The 11671-nt window shown below is 42.5% G+C and overlaps 1 protein-coding gene across 1 annotated transcript in view; it reads right to left on the bottom strand.

Moving 5' to 3' along the window:
• CDH2 (cadherin 2) overlaps window positions 1-10983 on the bottom strand; it is a 229792-nt gene extending 218809 nt beyond the window's left edge. The window contains exon 1 of the mRNA XM_050767130.1: window positions 10821-10983. Coding sequence (XP_050623087.1) covers window positions 10821-10880 — 60 coding nt within the window. The 5' untranslated portion in view covers window positions 10881-10983. The remainder of the gene's footprint in view (window positions 1-10820) is intronic.
• Window positions 10984-11671: the final 688 nt, after the last annotated feature.

Raw genomic sequence — 11671 nt, 5'->3', positions numbered from 1 at the left:
TCATCAAGAAGGCCTCAAATAAAGGGAAGGATCATAAACCAAATCATGAATTTAACTCGGTTTCATTTACAAGGTACTTAATTCTAAATCAATTTGTAAATTAAATCAATGGTTATAATATTCTCCCCAAATGTTCTTATCTGTCAAACAGTAAAGATAGCACTGTGAAGAAGACGTAATGCCCTCAAACACAAACACTGTATGTACACAATTACTTTTATGGTAGAAAACCAATGTATGGAGGCAAAAGCAAGTGAAATACAAATTACCTATCAATAAGCTAAGGCCACACTAAGAGCACAATCTTTAAATTACGGTAAAATTAAGTCCACAAGTGTAAGAAGATAAATAAATTAGAGAAGCTTTGAAGCCAACAAATCCTTGGTGGGCAATTACCTATGGAATTTGATTCCTCAAGTCTTCATCATTATGCATGGAATCCTCTACCAGCAATCTAGAGCTATTAAACCATTATAAACAGAAAAGGCCTCCAGATAGATAGATCCTGGGACAAATGTGGGCAACCTGCATCCCTCCTGGCAGACTCTCAGATCTTTAAAAAAGATACACAAACATAAAAAAAAGGTAAATGGAACCCAGATACACACAGTGTGTGGAATTAGAAACCCCTCAATGTAACCTTTCCAAAATTAAAAACAAAAACAAACTGGGTAAAGCCTTGTTGAAAACTGGGTCACCAGTAAGCTCAGAGAACGTATTAAGAACCATCGCTGAAAAGATTAGAGTCTGTTAACACCTAAATCTTCTGATTAAAAACTTCAGGTCAGAAAGATCATTTAGTTCTTTGTCTCCACTCTCCTTCTAATAAAAGGAAGGACAAGAGAGACTATAACTTAACAGAATTCCAAATGTCTTTGGCATTTGGCTGAAGTGATATTGACAAACTACCAGAACTACGGCAAAAGACATTGTAAGAAAACTCACAAAAGGTATTTAGTGGCTTGACACCATAAATGTGCAAGTGGCCTTTAGCTGCAAAAAACGATTAATCTTTCCATTTTAAACCAATTTTCAACCTCCTTACCTCCAATATATTTCTATAGTGTCCATAAGTCTTTCCTAATTTTGTGACAATTACAAATACATATGATATAAATATGAGAAAGATTCTGTGTACTGAGTGGAAGATGCCAGACACAAAAGAGAATATGGTTTCATAAAGTATAAATAAGCAAAAAAATCATGCTGTTGGTAGTCAAATAAATAGTTACCACTGAGGGATGTTAAAATTGGAAGGGGGTACCGGTAAAATTCTGTCTTGATTCAGTGGTGATTAACTAGTATGTTCCATTTAGAAACATTTAGCAGACTGTCCACATCTATGTGCAATTTCCTGTACGCATTTGACACTTCCATAAAGTAAACATATATGTGTGTATTATACATATTTAATCTTAATTTTGAGTTCCCTAAAATATAGTATCAGGAAGCAGGATATTAGAACCCAATAGTGGAAGTGTTGACACCAAACAGACTTTACCAAGAGAGTGGGTGACAAAGGCTAATATTTTCGCTGCAAAAACAGACTTTTCTTTATTTACTCAACCTAAGAGCCATAAAGAATGAACTTCAGACTTTGAATGTCTGTGTTAACCAATTAAGACAACAAAAGGAAAAATAATAACAAAGTGGTCACAGTTTCTAGTTTATTAAAGATTTATGTTAAGCGGGGGTGGGGCGATTATATCCCCCTTAAACTTAGTAAATGTATTTTTTTAGTCCTTAATTTCAGGTTCCACTTAATAGTTTCCCAACAAACAGACACTTCGTGCAAGATTACAGTCAAGCCAAGTGTATCCACCCACCAACAACAGGTCAAGTTACAAGTAAAATAGTTCTAGGTTTTTCCCAGCAGCAAACAAATGAGTATCTGTACTGTTACTCTACAGAATATTCACTGGAACTTGTCTGTAGGGGGTCATTTTGAGATGTGGACATGTATATTAAAATACGGCAAATAACTTTATCATAGTGTGAGAAAAAGTAATGCAAAGTTCAAATATGGAAAATATTTGAACATTAAACATTAAAACTTCTCAAAAATTGGTGGTGGAATATCTTGCATTTACTTTCACACTGAATATGGAAAAAAAGAGTTTCAAAAAAAATGTGTAGTCTGTGGCCTGAGAGTTTATAGGCTTTCAGAAAGTATTTTATGTTCCAAGATTCATATATTATTTTGGAGTACTTACCAGCATATTATTTGTTGATCAAAACAATTAGAAGACCTTTTAAAAACTGATTATGAATGCTTCTAAAATGTTTTCTCTCTCCTAGAGACCATATGAAAAATGAATGAAAATCTTAACCAAGCATTATGTTTTGGCTTCAGATGCCAAAACAAAGTAAAATATTTAAGGCCAAGGTTAAACAGAGAGTGTAATTCAAAAGTTAATTATTTAAAGAAAAAAAAATCAAGTAAGTAGACAGAAACTCTTCTTTATTGTGATATTCATTCTCTGGGTATTATATAAAAAGGGCTGCAGTCTGATAAAGAGAGAAACTCGTATGCTTTGTAGTCAAACCCAACTTGAATATGACAAATATGGTTTTATTCTGGATTCTCATCATATTCAAAATGATTGAGTTCCAGTTTTATCACCTCTAAAATGAGAACAAAACCACCTATCTCATAGTTATAGAGACAATGAACTGAAACATAACAGTTTCCTTCCCTGAAATTAAAAATACTTAATTTCGGAGGTTTAATACTACCAGACATTGGCTTGAAAAACTCTTTAAACAGGCAGCAAATACCTAGTTTCAAGGGTTTTCTCTGCTGTATTTGCTCTACTGAGTTCTATGAATGACCTACTGACAATTCCCAAATATAAAATAAATTGGGAAATGTCTTAAAACTGCAGATGTGGGAAAAAACTAAGGACAATCCTTACAACCCTTAATGAAAGCAGTAACATCAAAGTCCGATAGTGCAACAGAAGAAAGTTAAGAAAACTCAAAGTGTATTTTAGTAATGAAGGGAGAAAAGAGTCATTTTTACATTTTTAGTGCCAGGGATTTCTGGAATAATAAAAACTCCAAACTATGCACCTGTTAATTTACTTTTTAAAACTAATTATTTAATCTACCCAAAATTAAATAACATATCAGAATGGAAAAAAATCTGGGCATACATGTTTTAAATTATAATGGCCAATTAATGTTTTAATTACACAAAAATCAGTATTAAAATTAAAACTACAACATATGGGAGTATGTAAGTACACTAATTTTTAAATTATAGGTAGGTATATTTTATGAAAGAAAATCTAAGAACAGATCATGGATCAAACATCTCTCCATTATAACTGCCCTATCATATTTATAATAGCAACTATTTTTAAATAGCTCAAGGTGGCCGGGCGCGGTGGCTCAAACCTGTAATCCCAGCACTTTGGGAGGCCGAGACGGGCGGATAACGAGCTCAGGAGATCGAGACCATCCTGGCTAACACGGTGAAACCCCATCTCTACTAAAAAATACAAAAACTAGCCGGGCGAGGTGGCGGGCGCCTGTAGTCCCAGGTACTTGGGAGGCTGAGGCAGGAGAACGGCGTAAACCCGGGAGGCGGAGTTTGCAGTGAGCTGAGATCCGGCCACTGCACTCCAGCCTGGGCGACAGAGCGAGACTTCATCTCAAAAAAAAAAAAAAAAAAAAAAAGCTCAGGCTGCTTTAAAGCATTATACAACTAATTCTCCCAATGCTACTTTGAAAAACCCAAGTTCAACTGCTTCCTTAATCAAGGCAGTGGGTACACTAGAACTCTGATTCCTATACTAAATGTTCTTCTGTCTCTCCAGTTCCTGATACTAGTAAGGTCTACTTTCAATTACACTTCCACCACTGGAACAGATGAAAAGTTAAACATTCAGTCAGGAGAATGTGAAATATTACCATGGTTTGCCTAACTAGTATAACATCTCAGGCACTGAGAACTCAGCACAAAGTGGTTATTCCAAGATGTCAGCATGGAAACTTACCCATTATTTAGCTATCCATTAATTCAGCCAATCTTCCTCTGGATCTACTTATAGCTCAAGCTGCTATAGGTTGTTCTAAACCTAACTTGGATTGTCCTAGTGTTAGGTTATCTTCATTCTTAATTCTACCGTTTGATTGTATATTCCTCAGTGGCAGCTTATAGTGTGGTCTGTGTCAAATTAACCCTCATTCAGAAGCCTGAAATCCCCATTTATTTTGGTTGTCCTTCTCCGTGGCTTTTTTTTTTTTTTTTGAGATGGAGTCTCGCTCTCTTGCCCAGGCTGGAGTGCAGTGGTGTGATCTCGGGTCACTGCAAGCTCCGCCTCCCAGGTTCAAGTGATTCTCATGCCTCAGCCTTCCAAGTACTTGGGACTACAGGCATCCACCGTCACGCCTGGTCAATTTTTTGTATTTTTAGTAGAGACTGGGTTTCACCGTGTTAGGCAGGATGGTCTCCATCTCCTAACCTCATGATCCATCCGCCTTGGCCTCCCAAAGTGCTGGGATTACAGGCATGAGCAACGGTGCCTGGCCCTCTGTAGCTTTTTTAGGTGCATGACTATTTCCAAAACATGAGGTGGCATAAGAATCGCTTTCTTGAACCTGAACTAGTAGAAAATGTTTTGTTCCCTACAGCAGAGGTTATTAAATTTAGCTTCACATTATGCCATAATTTATTAAATCATTTCTTACTCATGGACTTTTAGAGATCAAATAATCCAATCTTTTGTAATCATAAGCAATACTTCAATGACTATCTTCATATATGTATCTATACCAGTGTTTGTCATAAATACATGCATACCTGTACAAAAAAAAAAAAAAAAACACTAGAGGAGGCCGGGAGCAGTGGCTCATGCCTGTAATCCCAGCACTCTGGGAGGCTGAGGCAGGCAGATTACCTGAGGTCAGGAGTTCAAGACCAGCCTTGCCAACATGGTGAAACCTCATCTCTACTAACATACAAAAATCAGCTGGGTGTGGTGGCACATGTAATCCCAGCTACATGGGAGGCTGAGGCAGGAGAACTGCTTGAGCCTGAGAGATGGAGGATGTAGTGAGCCAAGATTGTGCCACTGCACTCCAGTCTGACAGCGAGACTGTCTTTAAAAAAAAAAAAAAAAAAAAGCTACAGGAGAACTTGACAAAGGGCCATATTTTTAATGTTGACCCACTTATATTTTTAATGTTGACCCCTATCACTCAATTCAATGGCTCTCCTGAAGGCTATCTTCTCTCAAAGAAACATGAGCTCATAAAACTAATAAAATAAATAATTTTTAGTCTCAGTAATATTACACTTACCTTCCTTTAAACCTAAACCCCTCCCCCAAACCGTTTACTTTTACTAGCAAAGGTAGCACAGCCAATGAAGAAAATTTTAAGTTTAAAATTCAGGCATATAAAAAATACAGATGACTTTAAACCTATCACTTATGATAAACTATAGTTAATAAATCTTCAAAACTCACACTCTACCACTCCAAGTATCTGAAAATTCTTACATTTTAGGCTGAAAAAAAGCCTTTCCACAACCTTCGAAAAGGAGAGGTGTTTGAGATATTTTTTGAGTAGCCCCAGAAATCATGCAACTGTACAGTCTCTTAGAGATCAACTAATCCAACTAGGCCCAAGATTTTACTGCTGAGGAAAATGAGGTCTCAGGAGTTTAAGAGAGTAGACTACATCTGGATGAGGTCAGAACCCCATGCTTCCTTCCCTTGACACTAGCTCTTGCCCTTGACACTACACAAGGGGGCATTCACTTGCACAGATCAGTTATTATACTGTTGGTGCCTAAACCACCTTTCATGACATAATCAATCAATTATTGATTGATACTTCATATCAGACTGTACTCAGTGTTGCAGGAGACTCATATGTATACAGCAGTCCTCAACATACATTTGGGGTGTGTGTGTGTGTGTGTGTGCATGTGTGTGTATGCAATCCAAGGGCCTGAGTGCTGTAAGTACAGTTGGAAGCAGACAAGGAAGTGCACTGAATACCAAAGAGTGAGTAACAAGGAATAAAAATTTAAGTAGAAATTAATCTAAATTTTTCTTAGACTCTATTATAACATAAATCATAATCTTTAAATCTACATCTGTCAAAAAGTCTCATTTAGCTTGTGAATTCACCTTGTTCTGCCTACTTTAGACCCATCACTCCATATATGCAGAAGATATAACTCTTACCAAAACATTAATCTGTATATACCTCTACCTTGGCATGGACAGGGTTGTTTAATTAAAACTTACATGTATTTAGTTAAATACAAAGACTAGCATCTGCTCAAATTAACTGATGTCTTTTTCTGAAAAATTAAAATGAAATTTTAGTAGGGAAACAACAAAAATGTGAGACACAGTGATTTGTTGGTACCAATTATGTTTCAACTTAAAACTCTCAACCCAACTTGAAAATACTTAGGTTCTAGCAAGAATACTGCTGTCAGAGGGAAATACTTACTCAGATGATTATCCAAATTTAAAAATCTATCACGTTTTTAAATGGCTGACAAAATCCACCACCAAATCCAAGCACTGCCTAAACTTGATTACTTTTTTGTATTTGAGCCAAAAGAACAAATCTGAATGTTAACCTGGGAAAAATGGTAGTGTATATACAAACACTACACTTCTTAAATAACAGCTCTGATTTTTAAGAATCACTCTTGTAACTTCATAATATCCCCTTGAAAACAAGATGGGGATTTTAATCACTTAGGATTAAAAGAAAAAAAACAGGATTTAAAGCAAGATTAACTGTTGCTTTAAGTCTTGACATTTCCCTATTAATAACCCTAAAGCTTAATGAAGCACAGCAGATTTAAGAATTGAAATTTTTAATGAAAAAGAAAATTAAGGACAGTTTGCTGCTCTATACTATCATGAAAATAATCTGCTCCAGAAAGACTTTAGACTCTACATGTAAAAATCAAGACATATCTAAAAAGTATTTCCTCGTAAAATCTCAGTCTGAACTTTTAGAAGGTTAGGGCAGACTTTCATGAAAGCATAAAACTCAGAAAGTATCTAAGGCTTAATATATAGTTTTAAAAACAAGTGAAGATATACAAAATACTGTTTTTCAAATTACACCTAGTATGTTTGCAACCTACTACCTATTAGTAATGACCGCCATGCCTCAAGTTAAGAAAAGCACAGAAATACACATAACTTTGTCTAGTAACTAAAATAAACTGAACACCAACTAAGTTAACTCTTATTTTCACAAGAACTCATGTTTCAAAGTACATGAAAATCAAATACATACTGAGAATAAACACATGCTTCACACTTAAGATGACTGAATCCTTGCCACATTCTAGAACAAAGCTGCTTCTTTTTATGTATGCTTCATATGTTGAATATTAATCTCTTTAAAATCTGTATCTAATAGGCGAAAAACACATAAGGTTTATGCATCTTTTTTCCAAGGTCCTCACGCAGGGTTGAAACCAGGATCTATGTGTTAAGTCTTAGAACTCTGAATTTCTATGAACATTAAAATACTGTCCTAGATGCCCCATAACCCATACAAACGTATTTAAATTAGAACATGGGGGTTATGCAATTAAGATGTGAACCAGAAAAACAACACAGGTTTCTAATATATTAATTAACTAGGTCAATGGTAAAAGCAACATTAATTTTTTTTTCTTAACCATAAACCTATGTAAGAATTTGAAAGTCACTTGTATTATTTAAAGGGAAAGCTGGTTATAACTTTGTGATATAATATTTTATCTTTTTATCAGGTAGGCTGAATGCTCAAATTCGGATTTTTTAATGTAAAAAACGCTAATATCTTAAAATGAGAAAGACTAAAGAAAATATTGATGTTGATCATCATAATATGCAAAATTGACTAGAATTATGTAAATCTAGGTGACAGACTAATAATTTCTCAAAGTAAAATAACGTAGACACTTCAGTTAACAATTAAAGGCACAGAGTCCTATGAATATTTAGCTTGTATTAAAAAAAAAAAAGGGTGCTCCATATCTGCACTAATAACCTATGCATTCTCTTTTCTGAAACTATGGGCTGCTTAGTCTGTAATTTTAAAAAGAAAGGAAAAAAAAAAAACCCTAGATTGCTAACAGCAGCTGACTGCAGAGCAGCCACTTTCACCTTGGAGATAGAGCTTTGTTGTTCTGGCGTGTAAAGCAGACCATTAGCACAAAGTCATTTCTAATCTCAGTTGTACAATCCACATGGTGCACTTAACCCTAAAACTCATGTGGCATAAACTGCTCTGCTTCCACTCCTAATGACCTTTCAAATCATTCAGCGTTACTGCTTGACTTGTACTCATGAATTAGAGGACTGCCAAATAACTGATGACAAAGTTAAAATTTCGCCTTTCCTGAAGGTTTAAAAAAGTCAACATTGGTATAGAAGAAACTGAACGTACAACGGAAAAGAAAAGCACATTATTTAACGCTTATAAACGATATTTTTAGAAATGCTTAAGAAAAAAAATGACAGAAAATTCACACCTGACTTCAAGGCAGATGACTAAAACAGAAAATGAGACTGCTCCACTTGTAACACACAGTAAAGATTTCCCACAGTATTCATGACCAACAAATGTCTCTTCGTGTCCTAACTTCACTGAACAGTATTCAATTAAAACTCACTTTTAGATGAAAAAGTTTGTGAAAATAAACATCTGCTGCTGGATTTACACTGAGGATTTACTGTCTGTAAATAAGACGACCCAATACTGTCCAAAAATTCATGTTTTTAAAGATTTAAAAAAAATGTATCACATCTCCTTCGTTAAAAAAAAAAAAAAAAAAAAAAAAAAAATCCTAATACAGGAGTCTTAAGTTTGTCTTGCCTTCCTTTCAACTTCAAACACTTTAGAAACAGGACTTTTTTCCTTCTTCCTCCTTCAGCCTAACCTCTTTAATAAACCCCATTTTTAAAGAAGAAACAATAAATGAAATGACACGAGGTGAAAGAATGAGGAGTGTGCGCTGGGAGAATAAAGGGCGGTTTTATAACAGGAGGTACTTTTGTTAGCAAGTGACTGGCAGGTCTCCTCCCCCAAGTTAGAAGGAATTCCATGCACTCTCCAAAACTGCAAAGGCCAAAAATGTCTAGTCTAATAGTTCTGAAATCTCCGAGACAGGAGAGAGCCCAGTGGGGGATGGCGAGGGGGGAAGGGGAGAAAGACCGGTAGGAGACTAAAGAACAAAAGAAGAAATTCAAGAAAGGGGAAAGGAACGCCGAGACCCTGGCGGCCTGGGAGGCAGGGGTGGAGAGAGACAGAAAGTGAGAGAGCACGACCCCGGGAGGAGAGCGTGGAGCAGGGCAGGGCGAGGCGTGCCGCACCATGGCGCACCATGGACAGGGCTCCGCGCGGCGGCGGCCCACACCCGTCTAGGAGGTGGCGGCAGAAAGCGCGAGAGACTGCGGGCGCCAGCCCCATCCCGCCCCCGCCCCCGCCCCAGCAGCACTCACCCCTCGGCGGGCCGGAGCGCACCTGGCCCTAACCCGTGAAGACCACGGAGCGGGGCAATCCACACCACCTGTCCCCACCCCCGGAGCAGACACTTCCGAGCTGCGTCCGCACTTTTCGGGGCTGCCAGCTGGCAGAAGACCACCCCTCCCCCTGCCCCGAGAGCGATACCAAGGGGCCCCTCCGCGGATTTTCCTGCCCCGCGGCGAGGGCGGGCACGCCCCTTTCTCGCAGCCTTCTAGGGACCCCACGGCAGGCGGAGACTGACTTGGGACCAGGGCACTGTGCCCGCCCAGCTAGAGGGTCCCGGCCGAAGCTGTGCGAAGTGGCCTCCAGGCCTGGGCTGGCTGGTCAGGAGGAGCCTAGGGGCATCCTCGGCTTGGAGGCGGCGGAAAGTTGGGCTGCCGCTGGGCTGGGGACCCGCGGCGCGCAGCGGCGAGGGAACCTGCGCCCGGACTGGAGCAGGTGCTTCCTGCAGCGGAGGAGCCTCTTAGTAGAGATTAAATGAAAAGGCTCGCTGGCGCTCTCCCGAGGGTATGAAAAGTACGGAAGGCTCCAGGCGAAGGCGCCCCCGGGGCGCATGTAGGGCACAGGCAGCCGGACAGATAGAGGAGCAGCCGCGTAACGGAACTTGTCGCCCGGGGGGGGGGGGGGAATGGGTGCGAGAGGCCAGACTGGGTCTGGAGGCAGGCGCGGACCGGCAGAGACTCCTCCGGGAAAGAGGGCCAGATTTTCTTTCCAGGTGGGACCGACACAGAATATTGTGAGGGCAAGAGAAGAAGAAAAGGAGGCAACTCCAGACTGGGATAAAGACAATAGGGCAGTGGAGCCCTTGGGCACCGGGAGGCGCACGGGTGCAGGGCGGGGTAAGGCGAAGGCAAGTCCCGTAACTAAGACACCAGAGTGAGAATTCCTACTGTAAACTCGTGACCCATCCCTGCAGAAATAAACAACAACAAAAAAATGGAGCAAAGTACCATGCGAGGGGCGAAAGGCACAGAAAACTGCAAAACCTGGGAGTTACCCTGCCTCACCCTTCTGCTTCCTGGGGACACCCCCCTCGAGCTTGCTCGGCCCCGAAGGAGGAGCAGAGGGGACCCACAATCGGGCCCCTAGAGCCCCGTCAGGAAAGGCACGAGAAACCTGCTAGCCCCGGGCAACCCTGCCCCGGCGCCCAGACGGAGCCTGATGCCTGCGCAGCTCCCGGCCGCGCGGCGCGGCGCGGCGCGGCACCTCCCTTCCCGGGTGCGCAGCCCGGCCCCGCAACGGCGCGGGGAACAAAGGGACCCGGCGCCGCCCGCCCCACCCCGCCCGTGGCCCGGCCCGCGGGGACTGCCGCGTACCTGAAGCAGGGCCGCCAACAGCGGCAGCAGGGTCCGCAGCGCTCCCGCTATCCGGCACATGGAGGCGGAGAGGGGCCGAGCGAGGAGCCGGAGGCGGCGGCAGCGGAGGCAGCGGCAGCACCAACAGCGGCGCGGAGAAACGGCTCCAGGCAGTTTCCACCCCCTTCCCTTCCCCTCCCCTCCCCACCCCCTTCTTCGCTGCTCTCCGCTCCCCGCCAATGGAGAGCGAGCTGATGACAAATAGCGGGCCGCGGAGTCCGCGGGACTCGCACCAGGAGTAATAAAACAGACCCAGAGATCAAGGAGCTGGGGAGGGGGGCGGGGGAGCAAGGCGGGCGAGCGTGCGAGTGTGAGCGTCTGTGTGTGTGTATGTGTGTGTGTGTGGAGGCGGCCGCTGTGGCAGCGCAGGCGGCTCGGCTCCGGCCCGGAGCGCAGCGGAAGCCGCGAGGGATGCAGTGGCGGGGACCTTGGCCGGTGGAGGATGCGGAGGTGGAAGTGGAGCGGATGGCGTTCCCCAAGAGCTCCGCCACGCGAGGTTTCGGGCTCGTGGTTTTGCTTCCTCCGGGTCCCCGCTCCAGGGCCGCTCGGCGCGACGAAGACGCCGGAGACAGCGCCGCGGGGAGGGCGCTCCGGGCCGTGCGCGCTGCACCCACAAAGAGCAGCAGTCCCGCCACCCGGCGCCTCAGCTACGTGGGGGCCGAGGGCCGCTTCTCGGCTCCTCTTTCCGGTGCCCCGGCGAGTTGGAGACTGTTCTCCGGCCTTGGCCGCAAGGGGGTGAGGCGAGGGGCCGGCGCGGCCGCTCCCGCCGCGGCTCCGTCCCGCGCAGCTGCCGCCGCAGCCGCCCCTGCTGC

This window comes from Macaca thibetana, chromosome 18, assembly GCF_024542745.1.
Source record: "Macaca thibetana thibetana isolate TM-01 chromosome 18, ASM2454274v1, whole genome shotgun sequence".
In the NCBI taxonomy this organism is placed as follows: Eukaryota; Metazoa; Chordata; class Mammalia; order Primates; family Cercopithecidae; genus Macaca; species Macaca thibetana.
This window is presented reverse-complemented; position numbering and strand designations above follow the sequence as displayed.